The sequence below is a fragment of the Theropithecus gelada genome, chromosome 4 (genome assembly GCF_003255815.1).
Source record: "Theropithecus gelada isolate Dixy chromosome 4, Tgel_1.0, whole genome shotgun sequence".
NCBI lineage: Eukaryota > Metazoa > Chordata > Mammalia > Primates > Cercopithecidae > Theropithecus > Theropithecus gelada.
The window spans coordinates 72,391,057-72,410,838 of NC_037671.1; the positions used below are offsets into that span (position 1 = coordinate 72,391,057).

The following is a 19,782-nucleotide window of genomic DNA, read 5'->3' on the forward strand; positions in this document are numbered from 1 at the left end:
GCTCTGTGGCCCAGGCTGGAGTGCAGTGGCCGGATCTCAGCTCACTGCAAGCTCCGCCTCCCGGGTTCACACCATTCTCCTGCCTCAGCCTCCCGAGTAGCTGGGACTACAGGTGCCCGCCACCTTGCCCGGCTCATTTTTTGTGTTTTTAGTAGAGACGGGGTTTCACCGTGTTAGCCAGGATGGTCTCGATCTCCTCACCTCGTGATCCGCCCATCTCGGCCTCCCAAAGTGCTGGGATTACAGGCTTGAGCCACCGCGCCCGGCTCTTTTACGTCTTTAAGTTAACTTTAATATTTAAAATACCTTGGAAACCATTTCCTTCCTTTGCATGCTTGGGTACAAGGTAAAACGGCTTTAGTCTTAGTTGCTGCCTAACTTTTGCTGAAAGCCAGTTTTTAATGGCCAGGCCTTCTTGGGTGCTGGCAGGCCAGCTAGTTTTTAATTCCAAGGCCAGGGTTATATCCACAGATATTTCTTTATTAATAAGAAGTGTTACAGCAGGGCTCCCTCGTCTTTTCCTCTTCATGATGACATCTGTATCTGGTTGAACATATAAAAGAAAAGAAAGTATTAATCCAATTTTCTCTAGAAATACAGGGGAAATAATATAACTATAATTGAAGATCTCTGGTGTGCTAAGTATAAAGTAAACATTGGTGGTAAAACAGAAACTGGTTCTAAAAGGCAAAATGCTTTACTAAACCAATATTGGCCAGGCGTGATGGCTCACGCCTGTAATCACAGCACTTTGGGAGGCCAAGATGGGATGATCACTTGAGGTCAGGAGTTTGAGACCAGCCTGACCAACATGGAGAAACCTCATCTCTACTAAAAATACAAAAATTAGCTGGGCATGGTGGTGAATGCCTGTAATCCCAGCTACTCAGGAGGTTGAGGCATGAGAATCGCTTGAACCCAGGAGGCGGAGGTTGCAGTGAGCCGAGATCACACCACTGCACTCCAGCCTGGTCGACAGATTAAGATTATGTCTCAAAAAAGAAAAACAAAAAAACAAAAAAACACACACAATAATTACTGATATCTCCCATCAGGAGGCATTGTCAAGATGGTGTGGGGCATCTATGATGAGGGGGTCTCTGTAGACTTTGAGGTTTAAGAGTGCTGTGATTAAATTTTCTTTTCTTTTCTTTTCTTTTTTTTGAGATGGAGTTTCGCTCTTGTTGTCTTGTTGCCCAGGCTGGAGTGCAATGGCACAATCTTGGCTCACTGCAACTTCTGCCTCCTGGGCTCAAGCAATCCTCCTGCCTCAGCCTCCTGAGTAGCTGGGATTACAGGCATGTGCCAAAGCGCCTCATTAAATTTTCATTACAAATTATAGATGGCAGAATGGAGGGAAGCCTAGAGAAGAGGCCAGATGGGCAAGAGGGAAGAGACAGGCAGCAAAAAGACCACAGCAACAGCCCGGCACAGAGGCTGGGTGCCATGGCAGCACAAAGGCAGTGAGCATCAAGACACGGGGGAAGAAATGAGAGCAACTAAAGAAGTACAAATCAACATAACTGGTCATGAGTTGAGTATGATGTGAGGAGAAAAGTAGGAGCCTTGGGATGCCATCCCAGGATCTTGGCCTAGGAAGTGACTGATGTTGGTTCCATTCCCCAAAACAGAATAAGCAGGAAGAAAAAAGATTGGGCCAAGCTGAACTTCATGAGATACAATGAGCTCTAGATACCTATGGGACACTCAAGTGGGGATGGTTGCTGGGTTGGTGGCTATGGTCAGAAATGTAGATGGCTTTGGGAGTTGGGGGTATATAAGCAGTAAAGACTACTACTCTCAGATAAGACTTCCACAGTGAGGAAGTAGAACACAAAGGAGAAAATACTAGAAAAATCTGCAAACCTGGCCACCTGTTACCCAAACCTGGCCACCTCTCCTGTTACCACTGAGGAAGTAAGTGTCCATCTACCTTACTTTTTTTGAGACAAAATCTTGTTCTGTAGCCCAGGCTGGATGGAGTACAGTGGTGTGATCTCAGCTCACTGCAACCTCCACCTCCCAGGTTCAAGTGATTCTCCTGCCTCAACCTCCTGAGTAGCTGGGATTATAGGCAAGCACCACCACACCTGGCTAATTTTTGTATTTTTAGTAGAGATGGGGTTTTACCATGTTGGCCAGGCTGGTCTTGAACTCTTTTTCTTTTTTTTTTTTTTTTGAGACATAATCTTAATCTGTCGCCCAGGCTGGAGTTGCAGTGGCGCGATCTCGGCTCACTGCAAGCTCCGCCTCCTGGGTTCCCGCCATTCTCCTGCCTCAGCCTCCTGAGTAGCTGGGACTACAGGCGCCCGCCACCGCGCCCGGCTAATTTTTTGTATTTTTAGTAGAGACGGGGTTTCACCGTGGTCTCGATCTCCTGACCCTGTGATCCGCCCGCCTCGGCCTCCCAAAGTGCTGAGATTACAGGCGTGAGCCACTGCGCCCGGCCTGTCTTGAACTCTTGAGCTCAAATGATCTGCCTGCCTTGGCCTCCCAAAGTGTTGGGATTACAGGTGTGAGCCACCATACCTGGCCCTCCATCTACCTTTCAAAGGCCACCTCTGCACATGGTCTCTGGATCCCTTCCTTCTCAACTTCTCAAGTACCATGCTCTTCAACTATTCCCTCTCCTACATCAGCAACCTCTCCCTCCCTGCTAGATTATTCTGAAATTCATACAGAGGGTTACAGGGTATACCTCTCCTTTCACCCCATATCTTCCTCCTCTCCATACTCACCCATCTTCTGCTTCCTTCCAGCCCAAACTTTTTTTTTTTTTTTTTTTTTTTTTTTGAGACAGGGTCCCGTTCTGTCACCCAGGCTGGAGTGCAGTACCATGAACATGGCTCACTGCAGCCTCAACCTCCTAGGCTCAAGCAATCCTCTTGCCTCAGCATTGTATGTAGCTGGGACCACAGGCACGTGCCACCACCCCTGGCTAATTAAAAAACATTGTTTTTATTTTTTTTCTGATACAGAGTCTTGCTCTGTCGCCCAGACTGAAGTGCAGTGGCGCAATCTCAGCTCACTGCAACCTCCGCCTCCTGGGCTCAAGCAATTCTCTTGCCTCAACTTCCTGAGTAGCTAGGATTACAGGTGTGTGCCAACATGCCTGGCTAATTTTTGTAGTTTTAGTAGAGACAGGGTTTCATCATCTTAGCCAGGCTGGTCTCGAACTCCTTATCTTGTGATCCACCCACCTCGGCCTCACAGAGTGTTGGGATTACAGGCGTGAGCCACCACGGCTGGCCTAAAAATTTTTTTTGTAGAGATGGACTCTCACTTTGTTGCCCAGGCTGGTCTTTAACTCCTGGGCTCAAGCGATCCTTCTGCCTTGGCCTCCCAAAGTGCTGAGACACCACACTCAGCCCAGTCAGAACTTTCTAGAGTGGCCTACACATGTTATCTCCACTGCAACCCTGCCTTTCACTCCATATCCATCACCCCACTGACATTTCTCTTGTCAACCCCAGAAGACCAAAGAACCCCACAAGACCAAAGACCAAATCCAATGGATTTCTGGATGTCAGTAGCATTCCAAACACTGACTGCTCCTTCTACAAAACACTCATATTCTCCTTTTGCTCATTCTCTTCTTCCCAAACTCTAATGGAATTCTCTTCTTACCACTCTACTTAACATTGCAACTTCCCCCTGACCTCCATCTCCCACATTCCTGATCCCTCTCACTTTGCTATACTTCTTCACAACACTACTTTCTAGTATACCAGATAATCATTTTTTCCATTTGTTATTAATTGTATGCCTGTGCTTGCAAGATTATAAAGTACAGAAGGGTAGAGGTCTTCATCTAATTGTTCACTAATGAATCCTAAATAACTAGAACACCTACACGTTAGATAATCGATGAATATTGATTAAATTAATGGATGTATGAATTTACACTTTCTGCCTAGGTGTTTCATCCATTCCCAAAGCCACCTATATGATAATGACTCCCAAATGTTTACTTGCAGCCCAAAGGTATCCTTTGCACTCCAAACCTATATCCAGCTACAAACTTAACACATCCACTTTGATGTTGATGTACCACAGGAATCTACAACCAAACATATCCAAAGCCAATAAACATAACTTAATTCATATACCAAAGTATGTTTTGCCTCAGTCCTTCCCATCTCAGAAAATGGCACAATCAATCCACCCAGATGCACCATCCAGAAACCTGGGAACCATCTTAATTTAATCCTCTCTCTTACCCCCTATGCTTAATCCAGCTGCAAGTGCTGCTACAGCTTGGACCTGTCTGCTGCTCCAATCCCAGCACCCTACTCCCACCCCATCTAAGCTGCCACCATCTTTTACCTGAACTATTACATCATTTTCCTTTCTAATCTTCCTATTTGCCTTCTTATAAAATCTATCCTCAGAAGCCAGAGTAAATGTTTAAAAATACAAAGCCAGTCATTACTCTCTGATGAAAACCTGGCTTCTCAATGATCAGATAATAAAACCTGGTGCTGGGCACGGTGGCTCACTCCTGTAATCCCAGAACTTTGGGAGGCTGAGGTGGGTGGATCACCCGAGGTCAGGAGTTTGAGACCAGCCTGGCCAACATGGAGAAATCCCATCTCTACTAAAAACACAAAAATTAGCCAGGCGTGGTGCACACACCTGTAATCCCAGCTACTTGGGAGGCTGAGGCAGGAGAATTGCTTAAACCTGGGAGGCGGAGGTTGAGGTAAGCCGAGATCAGGGCCATTGCACTCCAGCCTGAGTGACAAGAGTGAAACTCCATCTCAAAATAAAATAAAATAAAAATAAATAAAATAAAATAAAATAAAATCTGGCCAGGCATAGTGGCTCACACCTGTAATCCCAGCACTTTGGGAAGCTGAGGTGGGTGTATCATGAGGTCAGGAGTTCAAGACCAGCCTGGCTAAGATGGTAAAACCCCATCTATACTAAAAATACAAAAATTAGCCAGGCGTGGTGGTGGGTGCCTGTAATCCCCCCTACTCAGGAGGCTGAGGCAGGAGAATCGCTTGAACCCGGGAGGCAGAGGTTGCAGTGAGCCGAGATCGTGCCACTGCACTCCAGCCTGGGCGACAGAGCAAGACTCCTTCTCAAAAATAAAATAAAACAAAATCTAAACTCCTTTTCCGGGTCTACAAGTCAGTAGAGAATCTGGTCCCTGGCCTCCTCTTTAGCTTCATTTCATGTCACTTCATCTTTTCTGCAAGAGGCTCTTTTTGTTCCTAGATCTTGCCAAGCTCTTTTTTCTGCCTCAGGGCTTGGCTCTACTACCCCATTCCACCCTAATTGCTATCACTTTTCCCAGTTTATTCCCTTCAGAGCACTCACTGCAATTTGTGTTGTATGTTTTTACACTATTAGATTACGAGCTTTAAAAAGGATCCCATCAATTTTATGCAGGCGCATATACCCAGTGGCACAAGCAGCAGACTAAATGAAAAGCAGAGTGTTGTTTCTAGAAGGAGAGAATAGTCATACCTAGTAATTGCCAATGTACACTCCTCTACTGATGTTTCTTGACCTCACTACTGCCCTTTTTCTTACTGCAGAGAGGTCAAGAAACATGAGGAGGTGAGTGCACATTGGCAATTACTAGGTATAATTAAACCTTTAAGAATCAAAAGGCAAAAATCTTACCTTTAATGTTGTTAATTTCTTCCTTAATGATTTTCCTAAACTGTGACAGCATCTTAGAAGCTGATAATATTTCACCTTCTAAAAACTGGCTCAGAGGATTTCCTTTTGGATTTCTTTTAAATTTCACAAAGTAATATGCACCAGTGTCAGAATATTCTTCTAGTTGAATTCTGGGGACTTGCAGTTTAAACATGACATCGAATTCATTAGGTGCAGAAATCTAAGAAACAGTAAAAATAGCACTGAAATATTTGCTTATGAATGTTTTCCAAGTGACTGGAAGTTTTAAGTTCCACTTAAAACTTTACTTTAAAAAGCAAGATTCATAATGTCTATATATTCCCTCTGGGAGTGGGACTACTGGAGCTGGCAGGAGGTGGAAGAGTATTACCTGTTTCATTTTGTAGGATCTACACTCGATTTTTTTAACCATGACCTAGCATTATTCTTATAACTAAAAATGATTTTAGGCCAGCTGCAGTGGCTCACACCTATAATTAAATTTCGTGTATGATATGTGGCAGGGAATCAAGGTTCATGTTTTTCCTATATAGATACCCAATTGACCCAGCATTATTCATTGAAAGAAAAAAAAAATCATCTATTCAGCCAGGCACAGTGGCTCACGCTTGTAATCCCAGCACTTTGTGAGGCTGAGGCAGGCGAATCACAAGGTCAAGTGATCGAGACCATCCTGGCCAACATGGTGAAACCTCGTCTCTATTAAAAATATGAAAATTAGCTGGATGTGGTGGTGTGTGCCTATAGTTCCAGCTACTCAGAAGGCTGAGGCAGGAGAATTGCTTGAACTCGGGAGGCAGAGGTTTCAGCGAGCCGAGATCGTGCGACTGTACTCCAATCTGGGTGACAGAACAAGACTCTGTCTCAAAAAAAAAAAAAAAAAAACCTTTCTCCTACTGAATTACATTGCTGCATATTTTGTGTACTATATTGAATTATATGTGCAGGATTCTTTCTGAACTTTCTATTCAATTGGCCTATTTTTCTTTCTTTTTTTTTTTTTTCTGAGATGGAGTCTCGCTCTGTCGCGCAGGCTGGAGTGCAGCGGCCGGATCCCAGCTCACTGCAAGCTCCGTCTCCCGGGTTCACGCCATTCTCCTGCCTCAGCCTCCCGAGTAGCTGGGACTACAGGCGCCCACCACTTCGCCCGGCTAGTTTTTTGTATTTTTCAGTAGAGACGGGGTTTCACCGTGGTAGCCAGGATGGTCTCGATCTCCTGACCTCGTGATCCGCCCGTCTCGACCTCCCAAAGTGCTGGGATTACAGGCTTGAGCCACCGCGCCCAGCCTCAATTGGCCTATTTTTCTATCACTGCATCAATAACACCTGCTTAATTAGGCTGCTTTATGGTAAGTCTTGCTCTTTGGTAGAGTAAATCTTCCAACATTTTTTCCCGTACAATTTCCTAAACTATTCTAGGTCCATTGCACTTCCATATAAATCTTTTAATCAGGCTGGGCACAGTGGCTCACACCTGTAATCCCAGCACTTTAGGAGGCTGAGGCGGGCAGATTACCTGAGGTTAGGAGTTTGAGACTAGCCTGGCCAAAGTGGTGAAACCCCGTCTCTACTAAAAATACAAACATTAACTGGGTGTGGTGGCGGGCGCCTATAATCCCAGCTACTCGGGAGGCTGAGGCAAGAGAATTGCTTGAACCCGGGAGAAGGAGGTTGCAGTGAGCCGAAATCGAGCCACTTCACTCCAGCCTGGGCAAAAGAGTGAAACTCTGTCTCAAAATAAAAATAAAAATAAAAATAAAAAAATAAATAAATCTGAAACCCCGTCTCTACTAAAAATACAAAAAATTAGCTGGGAGTGGTGGCAGGCGCCTGTAGTCCCAGCTACTTGGGAGGCTGAGGCAGGAGAATGGCGTGAACCCAGCAGGCGGAGCTTACAGCGAGCCGAGATTGCGCCACTGCACTCTAGCCTGGGTGACAGTGCAAGACTCTGTCTCAATAAATAAATAAATAAATAAATATTTTAATCAGTTTGTCAATTTAATTAAAAAACTGATGAGATTTCGACTGAGATTGCATTAAATCCAGATCAATTTGAGGAAAAATGAACATGACATAGTTGTCAATTACTTCCTCTTCAAATTTACCCAGTTATGTTTTTAAGTTTTGAATATCTTTAGTGAGATTTATTCCTAAATATTTGATTTTTAAATTGTTTTTCAAGTTTTCCATTTTTGTTTGTTTGTTTTTGAGACAGTTTCACTCTTGTCACAGAGGCTGAAGTGCAATGGAGCAATCTTGGCTCGCTGCAACCTCTGCTTCCTGGGCTCAAGCAATTCTCCTGCATCAGCCTCCCCAGTAGCTGGGAATACAGGCGTATGCCACCACGCCCAGCTAATTTTCTTTTCTTTTCTTTTTTTTTTTTGAGACGGAGTCTTGCTCTGTCGCCCTGGAGTGCAGTGGCCGGATCTCAGCTCACTGCAAGCTCTGCCTCCCGGGTTTACGCCATTCTCCTGCCTCAGCCTCCCGGAGTAGCTGGGACTACAGGCACCCGCCATCAGGCCCGGCTAGTTTTTTGTATTTTTTAGTAGAGACGGGGTTTCACCGGATTAGCCAGGATAGTCTTGATCTCCTGACCTTGTGATCTGCCCGTCTCGGCCTCCCAAAGTGCTGGGATTACAGGCTTGAGCCACCGCGCCCGGCCTAATTTTTGTATTTTTAGTAGAGACAGGGTTTTGCCATGTTGACCAGGCTGGTCTCAAACTCCTGACCTCAAGCGATCTGCCTGCCTCTACCTCCCAAAGTGCTGGGATTACAGGCGTGAGCCACCATGCCTGGCCAAAGTTTTCAATTTTTATTTGTTAGAGATGGGGTCTCTAGGCTGGAGTACAGTGGCTACTCACAGATAGATCACAGTGCACTGCAGCCTCAAACTCCTGGCCTGATGTGATTCTCCTACCTCAGCCTCCCAAATAGCTGGGACTATCAGAATGCACCAATGGACCTAGCTTTGATATTTTTGATGATATTCTAAATGGTATTTTCATTTTGTTTTTAACCTTGTTAGTATATTGAAATATTTTTATCTTTGTTTATTGACTTTGCAACCAGCAATTTTGCTAATTTACTAATTATTTCCAACAGTTTATAAATGAAGCCAATCAAGTCATCTACACATAACGATTTCATCACTCCTTTTCCAATCTTATGCCTTTATTTTCCTTATCTTGCTGCATCAGCTGTATGTATTCCTTTACGTTCTTTTTGTTGTTGTTGTTCAACATTATTTACGTAATTCATTTTCACTGTTCATGTTGCTGTAGTTTGTTCCTATTCTTTACCAGTTAATATACCATTACTTAAAACCACTGGCTGGGCGTGATGGCTCACGCCTGTAATCCCAGTACTTTGGGAGGCCGACGCGGGTGGATCACCTGAGGTCGAGTTCGAGACCAGTCTTACCAACATGGAGCAACCCCATCTCTATTAAAAATACAAAAAGTTAGCCAGGCATGGTGGTGCATGCCTGTAATCCCAGCTACTCAGGAGGCTGAGGCAGGAGGATCGCTTGAACCTGGGAGGTAGAGGTTGCAGTGAGCTGAGGCCACCCACGCCATTGCACTCCAGCCCAGGTGACAAGAATGAAACTCTGTCTCCAAACAAAACAAAACAAAAACAAACAAACACTAAAATTAATTGATTTCCATGTAACCTTTTCACTCAGTCCAAAGTATATAAATAGTACATTAACACTTAGAACAAAAAGAACACATGGACTAACAATTCTACAGGGAATTTCTACAAGAAACTTCCCACATATTTTCAAGATTTTTTTTAACCTAGAATTTGATAAACTACAATAAAATATATGAATGAGAAATGTGTCAATATGGAACTATGTAAATAAATTACTGAGAAGTATATTTTGTCTATACTTTGACTCATAAAAAAGAACTTGGAATCCAATTTTGAAATGCAAATATAAATATAACAGATCCAAGTGTATGTGTAAAAGAAGAAAATACATCAAAATGATAACAGTAAATAAAATAGGAGCAATATTTTCTTCTATAGGCTTTTCTGACTTTCCTAGAGCATCAATATGGAACAAGAGGCAGGGCACCGTGGCTCATACCTATAATCCCAGCACTTTGGGAGGCTGAGGCAAGCGGATCACATGAGGTCAGGAGTTCGAGACCAACCTGGCCAACATAGTGAAACCCCGTCTCTACTAAAAATACAAAAATTAACTGGGCATGGTTAATCAAGCTTGTAATCCCAGCTACTTGGGAGGTTGAGGAAGGAGAATTGCTTAAACCCGGGAGGCAGAGGTTGCAGTCAGCCAAGATCATGCCACTGCACTCCAGCCTGGGTGACAGAGGAAGACACCATCTCACAATAAAATAAAATAAAATTAAATTAAAATAAAATAAAATATGGGACAAATGAGAATATGGGAGAGGCTGAGGAGAGGGGTAAAGAGGAGGGGAGCTAATGAACTGTACAAGCCTGCTGGTGGATGAACAGTGGGTCAGCTCTACAAGAAACACATATATCTCATTCATTCATTCACTCAGACAGCATCTCGCTGTTGCCCAGGCTGGAGTGCAGTGATGTGAGCAGGCCTCACTGCAGCCTTGCCCTCCTGAGATCAAATGACCCTTCCATTTCAGTCTCCCAGGTAGCTGGGACTGCAGATGTGTGCCACCACATCCAGCTAATTTTTAACTTATTTTTGGTAGAGCTGGGGTCTCACTGTGTTGCCCAGGCTGGACTCAAACTCCTGGCCTCAAGTTCCTCCCGCCTCAGCCTCCCATTGTGCTAGGATCACAGGCATGAGCCCACTGTACCTGGCCCACGTATATCTCATGATCAGTAACAGAAAAAGTTTTAGGCCAGGTGCGGTGGCTCATGCCTATAATCCCAGCACTTTGAAAGGCTGATGCAGGTGGATCGAGGTCAGGAGTTCAAGCCTGGCCAACATGCTGAAATCTTGTCTCTACTAAAAATACAAAATTAGCCAGGTGAGGTGACACCTGACTCACCTGACTATAATCCCAGTTACTCAGGAGGCTGAGGCAGGAGACTCACTTGAACCCAGGAGGCGGAGGTTACAGTGAGCCAAGATCACATTATTGCACTCCACCCTGGGTGACAGAAAGACTCCATCTCAAAAAAAAAAAAAAAAAGAAAGAAAAAGAAAAAGTTTTAGATTAAACAAATTTCACTGGATTTCTTTTCATTGGCATAATTTTTAAAAACAAAGTGGTTCTGGGCCGGACATGGTGGCTCAGGCCTGTAATCCCAGCACTTTGGGAGACTGAGGCGGGTGCATCACGAGGTCAGGAGATAGAGACCCGCCTGGCTAACACTGTGAAACTCCTTCTCTACTAAAAATACAAAAATTAGCCGGGCATAGTGGCAGGCGCCTGTAGTCCCAGCTACTCGGGAGGCTGAGGCAGGAGAATGGTGTGAACCCAGTAGGCGGAGCTTGCAGTGGGCCGAGATGGCACCACTGCACTCCAGCCTGGGCGACAGAGTGAGACTCCGTCTCAAAAAAAAAAAAACCAAAACAAAACAAACAAACAAACAACCCCCCCCACACACACACACACAAAGTGGTTCTGAATGGAGACTGTCTTCTGAATGTCTTGTTCTCTAATTCTAACTGGTAATTTTCTTTTTCCTTTGGACCCGCCATATATAGTAATTGAACTGAATTGATACGCACGTAATAAGAATCATGCTCAATCAGAGACATCTGATGCTGAAAAGTAAAATAGTTAATTGAAAAGTATCATGCTCAAGACATAGTCTGGGCCGGGCGCGGTGGCTCAAACCTGTACTCCCAGCACTTGGGGAGTCCGAGGCGGGTGGATCATCTGAGGTCAGAGTTTGAGACCAGCCTGGCTAACATGGTGAAACCCCGTCTCTACTAAAAATACAAAAATTATCCGGAAGTGGTGGCAGGTGCCTGTAATCCCTGCTACTTGGGAGGCTGAAGCAGGATAATCGCTTGAACCCGGGAGCCAGAGGTGCCAGTGAAACCTAGATGGCACCACTGCACTACAAGGCAACAAGCCTAAAACTCTGTCAAAAAAAGAAAAAGAAGAAAGAAAAGAAAGAACGAAAGAGAGAGAAAGGATGGAAGGGAGGGAGGGAGGGAAAGAGAAGAAAAGAGAAAAGAAGAGAAAAGAAAATAATAGAAAAGAAGTCGGGCACGGTGGCTCACACCTGTACTCCCAGCACTTTGGGAGGCCGAGGCTGGTGGATCACCTGAGGTCGGGAGTTCGAGACCAGCCTGACCAACATGGAGAAAGCCCATCTCTATTAAAAATACAAAATTAGCCAGGCGTGGAGGCTCATGCCTGTAATCCCAGCTACTCAGGAGGCTGAGGCAGGAGAATCGCTTGAACCTGGGAGGCGGAGGTTGCAGTGAGCCAAGATCACGCCACTGCACTCCAGCCTGGATAATAAGAGCGAAACTCCGTCTCAAAAAAAGAAAGAAAAAGAAAGAAATCTGTTGCTGGGCAGGAAACACGCTCCAGTCAGGAACTTGCTTCTAAACTTTCGATTTACAGAGAAACGATTAATGACTCAATCACCCACAAACAAATGGAGCTGTGTAATACACACGTCTAAGCAATTATACGGAATGTGTATCTAGAAAGCATAGTTTTTAGTATCTGTAGGGAATATTCGTATTTGTTTGTTTAACATTACACTGTGAGCTTCCCAAGATTTCTGTATAAGAAATTGGGGATAGACGGGACAGCAGGAGAGGGCAGGGAGGAAGAGGGGGAGAGAAATTGAAGGTATTTTTTCTACGGAGTAAGAGGTCTTTCTCATAGGAAAAAGTCTACGTGGAATTTTTAACAGACCACTTCAAATTATCCAAGTCAATATCTCACTTGGGACCTCAGGTCCACACCATCAAACACCGCCCTGTTACGGAAACTCGATACATGTCGGCTTGCATGAATAAACCGCTACATTTGAATTACCCCGGGAACACTGTCTTGAAATTACCCAGCAATCAGTACCGGTTGGCTGTCTGATCGTTGGATGTGTAGATGAGTAAACGAACGGTTTGTCGTTTTACTTAGAACAGGCTACCGAAAAACATGCAAGAGTCTAAGTCACTTCCGAAGGGAAGTGAGGGGCGCGACCCGGGGGAGGTAGGGACTGCGAACTGCGGATTCGGGAAGGCTGAGCATCGGGGCCCCGCGGGCGGGCGCCAAGCAGCTCACCTTCACGTGCTCGTAGTAGCTCCCGGTGTGCAGCTGCTCGACGCCTTCGAACTCGGACTCGCACTTCAATCTGTGCAGCAGGTGGCCCACAACCCCATTCACCACCTTCGCCGCCTTGGAGATGTCCTGGTGGCTGAGCCTTAACTTCTCCAAAACCGCCCGGAGCTTCCTGGCCCCAGGCGCCGCATCCCTCTGTACCAGAATGGGGACCGAGACCGGCAGGCCGGGGTTGGGCATGTCCCGGGGCCCGGGCGGGGGTCTTGGCTTCGGAGAGCAGCGCGCGCCCCTCTGGCGGCGAGAACCAGCCCTGGAAAGAGCCGGTTCCCGAGCCGCAGGAGGCTCCAGTCCCTCCGCCCCTGCGTCGCTGGTGGAGTCAGAGGGCCGCGCGTCCTGGGCGCGCTGAGGGGCCTTTTTAGCGCGGGCCCCAGTTGCGCGGACTGGCGACCGCTCCTGGGTGTCCGGGGGGCTCTTCTTCTGCCGGGATCCCGACTTCCTGGCGGGGCCGAACTTTCCCGCCTCGGGCAGGGCGGCTTCGGGGGCAGCCGGAGACTCGTTGCGGTCCGTCCGGGCCCCCCTGGCACTCCGCGCGGAAGCCTCGGGGACAGTGGCTCCGGCCTCGGAAGCTCTCCGCGTGGCCTTTCCTTGCCGAGGCTGCATGGCTGGCGCTTTCTGTTCCCGGAAAGAAGAATCCGTTTCAAGAAAAGGCCGCAAGAGGAAGAGCCAGCAATAGCTGTTGGAAACCTACCACTACTGGCGGGCACACAGTGTCTGCGAGCCGAAGAGGAACCCCAGGCTGGGAAGTCGCTGCAAGCCACGCCCATGCCGCGAAGAGGCTGGCCGCGGCCTTTACTGATGCTACAAGTCTCGAAGTTTCTAACCCTCCAGGGCAATCCGTGACCCTGTCTTAAGAAGATGAGGTAGGGCGGGGCGCGGTGGCTCACGCCTGTAACCTCAGCATCCGAGAGGCCGAGGCGGGCAGGTCGCTTGAGCTCAGGAGTTTGAGACCAGCATGGGCAACCCAGCAATATATATAAATTATATATATATATATACACACACACACACACACCACATATATATGTGTGTGTGTGTTGGTTGGGCACAGTGACTCACACCTGTAATCCCAGCAATCTGGGAGGCCGAGATGGGCGGATCACCTGAGGTCAGGAGTTTAAGACCAGCCTGGCCAACAAGGCGAAACCCCGTCTCTACTAAAAAATACAAAGATTAGCTGGGCGTGGTGGCCGGCACCTGTAATCCCAGCTACTGGGGAGGCTAAGGCTGGAGAATCACTTGAACTCGGGAGGCGGAGGTTGCAGTGAGCTGAGACGTGCCACTTCATTCCAGCCTGGACTAAAGAGCAAGACTCTCTCAAAAAAGAAAAAGAGGCCGGGCGCGGTGGTGCACGTCTATAATCCCAGCACTTTGGAAGGCCGAGGCAGGCGCATCACAAGGTCAAGAGATCGAGACCTTCCTGGCCAATATGGTGAAACCTCGTCTCTACTAAAAATACAAAAATTAGCAGGACGTGGTGGCGTGTGCCTATAGTCCTAGCTACTCGGGAGGCCAAGACAGAGAACTGCTTGAACCTGGGAGGGAGAGGTTGCAGTAAGCCAAGATTGCGCCACTGCACTCCAGCCTGGGCAACAGAACAAGACTCCATCACGACAGAAAAAGAAAAAAAAAAGAAAAAAAGAAAAGAAAGAAAAAAGAAAAAAAATTGACAGAGAAACTTTTCTCTTTCAATTAAATGCTTTTGTTTATTTTTTGTTTTTTTGTTTGTTCGTTTTTTGAGACGGAGTCTCGCTCTGTTGCCCAGGCTGGAGTGCAGTGGCCGGATCTCAGTTCACTTCAAGCTCCGCCTCCCAGGTTCACGCCATTCTCCTGCCTCAGCCTCCCGAGTAGCTGGGACTACAGGCGCCCGCCACCTCGCCCGGCTAGTTTTTTGTATTTTTTAGTAGAGACGGGGTTTCACCGTGTTAGCCAGGATGGTCTCGATCTCCTGACCTCGTGATCTGCCCGTCTCGGCCTCCCAAAGTGCTGGGATTACAGGCTTGAGCCACAGCGCCCGGCCTAAATGTTTTTTTAAATTTAATTTTGTTTTGAGTCAGGGAGGAGCGATCTCGGCTCACTGCAACCTCTGCCACCAGGGCTCAAGCGATCCTCCCACCTCAGCATCCCGAGTAGCTGTTACTACAGGTGCGGACACCATGCCCAGCTTTTTCTTTTCTTTTTTCTTTTCTTTCTTTCTTTCTTTCTTTCTTTTTTTTTTTTTTTAATACATGGGGAGGTCTTATTATGTTACCCAGGCTGGTCTCAAAACTCCTAGACTCAAGTGATTCTCCCTCCTCAGCCTCCCAAAGTGTTAGGATTGTAGGCATGAGCCACTGTGCCCTGCCACAGAAACTTTTTCTTTTCTTTCTTCTTCTTCTTTTTTTTTTTTTTTTTTTTTTTTTGAGGCAGAATTTCGCTCTTGTCACCCAGGCTGGAGTGCAACGGCGCAATCTTGGCTCACTGCAACCTCTGCCTCCTGGGTTCAAGCAATTCTCCTGCCTCAGCCTTCTGGGTAGCTGGGATTACAGACGCCCGCCACTAGGCCCGCCTAATTTTTTGTATTTTTAGTAGAGACGGAGTTTCGCTATGTTGGCCACGGCGCCTGGCCAGAAACTTTTATTTATATTTATTTATTTATTTTTATTTTTTTGAGACGAAGTCTCACTCTGTCACCTAGGCTGGAGTGCAGTGGCGCGATCTTGGCTCACTGTAACCTCCGCCTCCCGGATTCAAGCGATTCTCCTGCCTCAACCTCCGAAGTAGCTGGGGCTACAGGTGTACACCACCGCACCCGGCTAATTTTTGTATTTTTAGTAGAGAGGGGTTTCACCATATTGGCCGGGCTGGTCTGGCACTCCTGATCTCGTGATCCACCTGCCCGGCCTCCCAAAGTGTTGGGATTACAGGTGTGAGCCACCATGCCCGGCCAACTTTTTCAATGTAAATTTAAAAAGGGGTTTTTAAAAATCAGTAAGAAATAAAATAATTTTTAAAAAGAAAATAAAAAATTAATAAGAAATGAAAAATAATAATTTGAAAAAAGAAAAAATAAGAAATAGAAAATATTCAACTTTTACAAGATGGAATTAATCAAAGTTTGACTGCAATTGGAGTAAATACTTCATTTTATTTGACATTTTTTAAAAAGCACAGAAAATCTTTAAAATGCTGTATAAAGTTCCTGCCTGGTATGGTGACTCATGCCTGTAATTCCAGCACTTTGGAAGGCCAAGGTGGGTGGATCACTTGAGGTCAGGAGTACAAGACCAGCCTGGCCAGCATGGTGAAACCCCATCTCTACTAAAAATACAAAAATTAGCCAGGTATGGTGGCCATGCTTGTAAACCCAGCTACTTGGGAGGCTGAGGCAGGAGAATTGCTTGAAGTGGGGAAGCGGAGGTGGCAATGAGCCGAGATCAGGCCTCTGCACTCCATCCTGGACGACAGGATGAAAAATGACAGAGAAATGACTCTGTCCCGGGGGGAAAAAACGTTGTGTAAAGTTTTCTCTTTTTATTTTATTTTGTTTTATTCATTTTTGAGACGGAGTTTTGCTCTTGTTGCCCAGGCTGGAGTGCAATGGCACGATCTCAGCTCACCACACCCTCCGCCTCCTGGGTTCAAGAGATTCTCCTGACTCAGCCTCTCGCACAGCTGAGACTACAGGCATGCCCCACCACGCCCAGCTAATTTTTGTATGGTTTTGTAGAGATGTGGTTTCACCATGTTGCCCAGGCTGGTCCCCAACAAGCTGTCTGCCCGCCTCAGCCTCCCAAAGTGCTGTTACTCACATGAGCCACTGCACCTGACCTGGCATTTACGTTTTAAATCATTCATACTGCTTCAGCTGTTGTGATTCTAGAGCATCTCAATACAGGCTTTCAAGTATCTTTTTTGTTGTTGTTTTCGAGATGGAGTTTCAGTTTTGTTGTCCAGGCTGGAGTACAATGGTGCTATCTTGCCTCTCTGTAACCTCCGCCTCCTGGGTTCAAGTGATTTTTCCTGCCTCAACCTCCAGAGTAGCTGGGATTACATGTGCCTGCCACCACACCCAGCTAATTTTTTTTTTTTTTTTTTTTGAGATGGAGTCTTGCTCTGTTGCCCAGGTTGGAGTGCAGTGGCAGGATCTTGACTCACTGCAAGCTCCGCCTCCTGGGTTCACGCCATTCTCCTGCCTCAGCCTCTTGAGTAGCTGGGATTACAGGCACCTGCCACCACACCTGGCTAATTTTTTTGTGTTTTTAGTAGAGACGGGGTTTCACCTTGTTAGCCAGGATGGTCTCGATCTCCTGACCTCGTGATCCACCTGCCTCGGCCTCCCAAAGTGCTGGGATTACAGGCGTGAGCCACCGCGCCTGGCCCAGCTGTTTTTTTCACCTTTTTAGTAGGGATGGGGTTTCACCATGTTGGCCAGGCTGGTCTCGAACTCCTGACCTCAGGTGATCTGCCCCCTTTGGCCTCCCAAAGTGCTGGGATCACAGGCATGAGCCATCGTGCCTGGCCTTCAAGTATCTATTTCTAAAGCCCTTGATATAAATGTGTATTAGAGGTCAGGCACAGTGGTTTATGCCCATAATCCCAGCACTTTAGGAGCCCTAGATCAGCTGAGGTCAGGAATTCTAAGACCAGCCTGGCCTACGTGATGAAACTTTGTCTCTACTAAAAATACAAAAGCCAGGTGTGATGGCACATGTCTGTGAACCTAGTTACTCAGGAGGCTGAGGCAGGAGAATAGCTTGAACCCAGGAGACAGAGGTTGCAGTGAGTAAGATCCCGCCACTGCACTCCAGCCTGGGCAACAGAACGAGACTCTGTCTGAAAAAAAAAAGAAATGCATATTAGACAAGAACCTCTTGGGTTTAGAAAGCCTTGACTACTTTTTTTCCCTTTGTACTATTTGAACCATTTTTTGGGGATGTATAGTTCAATGATATTAAGTATGTTCACATTCCTGTGCAACCATCACTATCATTCGTCTTAAAAACTCTTCATCTTGCAAAACTGAAACTCTGTACCAATAAACAATAACTCCTCATTCTCTCCTCTCTCTAGCCCCTGGCAACCACCATTCTACTTTCTGACTGTGATTTTGACTGCTCTAAGTACTTTATGTCAGGGAAATAATGCAATGTTTGTCTTTTTGTTACCGGCTTATCGCTCTTAGCCAATGTTCATCCATGTTGCGAGAATTTCCTTCTGTTTTTGGGCTGAAAAATATTGCTTTGTGTGTATATGTCACATTTTGTTTATCCATTCACCTGTCAACGGACAAAAATGCCTTACTTTTTAAAAAGTTTTCCCTGAAACAAATATGTTTATATATCCTTCTCTTAAGTTCAAAGAGATTTTTACCACCCTGGAGCAATGAGCCGTAGTTTGAATTAGGATGCCAGAAAGGTATATTTTTCTCTTGTGAAATATAGAAGGAGAAATAGAAGGAGGACCATTGCATAGTCAAACTTGTTCCCAAGCCAACTAGTTTCAGGGAAGAGTAAAATGGAAGCTGAAATGTGGAAATCCATATCCTTGAAACTGCAAGAGCTGTCCAGGTGTGGTGGCTCACGCCTGCAATCCCAACAGTTTGGCCGATCCAGGCAGGCAGATCACCTGAGCTCAGGAGTTCAAGACCAGCCTGGTCAACATGGTGAAACCATCTCTACGAAAAACACAAAAATTAGCCAGGTATGGTGGTGCATGCCTGTAATCCCAGCTACTCGGGAGGCTGAGGCAGGAGAATCGCTCGAACCTGGGAGGCAGAGGTTGCAGTGAGCCGAGATAGTGCCACTGCACTCCAGCCTAGAAAACAGAGTGAGACTCCATTGCCAAAAAAAAAAAAAAAAAAAAAAAAACAGAGAGAGAGAGGAAAAAAAAGAAAGTGCAAGTGCATCTGGATAGTCTTCCAGGATGTTCGGGGGTAACTACCACATTCTGAAGGCTTCTGCTCTATGGTTCTGTTTGTTTTCTCCAGGGACTCCAGCTGCTTGTCATGAAATCCTGTAATTGACTCTACAGTTAGTTTAATGCTCTCTTCCGGGCCAGGTGCAGTGGCTCACTCCTATAATCCCAGCACTTTGGGAGGCTGAGGCGGGCAGATCTCAAGGTCAGGAGTTCGAGACCAGGCTGGTCAAGATGGTGAAACCTGTCTCTACTAAAAATACAAAAATTAGATGGGCGTGGTGGCAGGCGGCTGTAATCCCAGCTACTCAGGAGGCTGAGGCAGGAGAATTGATTGAACCTGGGAGGTGGAGGTTGCAGTGAGCCAAGATGGCACCATTGCACTGTAACCTGGGCAACAGAGCAAGACTCTGTCTCAAAAATAAAATAAAATAAAACAAATACATAAAAATAAATGCTGTCTTCCATCAGTTTCTAAAGTCCCCTTAAGTCACTGGTGGTTTCTTTAACCAAAAGCACACAAGCAACAATCCACTGGGCCAGATCAATTATCTCTACTATTGGCCTACCAAAGGAAGAGAACTCACTCTTTATTCAAACTTGCTGCAGCAATCAGTGTCCAAATCACAGAGAAAATGACTGTTTAGTTGAGTCTTGATGTGGAACTTTGATTTTATCTAGTAGGAAACCCCAGAAAATTTGTTTGTGGGTATATATTTTATCTAGTTGACTTTACCACTTCTTCTTTTTTTTTTTTTTTCTTGAGACAGCATCTCACTCTGCCACCCAAGCTGGAATGCAGCAGTGCAATGTCAGCTCATTGCAGCAATTCATACCTCAGCCTCCCAAGTAGCTGGGATTACAGGTGCGCGCCACCACCCTGGCTAATTTTTGTATTTTTAGTAGATATGAGGTTTCACCATGCTGCCCAGGCTGGTCTCGAACTCCTGGCCTCAAGTGATATGCCCAC

At 46.1% G+C, this 19,782-nt stretch overlaps 1 protein-coding gene across 1 annotated transcript in view; it reads right to left on the reverse strand.

Moving 5' to 3' along the window:
- CGAS (cyclic GMP-AMP synthase) overlaps positions 1-13,662 on the reverse strand; it is a 29,092-nt gene extending 15,430 nt beyond the window's left edge. Inside the window, exons 1-3 of the mRNA XM_025381334.1 lie at positions 12,864-13,662; positions 5,635-5,854; positions 307-543 (exon numbers count right to left, since the gene is read on the reverse strand). Coding sequence (XP_025237119.1) covers positions 307-543; positions 5,635-5,854; positions 12,864-13,520 — 1,114 coding nt within the window. The 5' untranslated portion in view covers positions 13,521-13,662. The remainder of the gene's footprint in view (positions 1-306; positions 544-5,634; positions 5,855-12,863) is intronic.
- Positions 13,663-19,782: the final 6,120 nt, after the last annotated feature.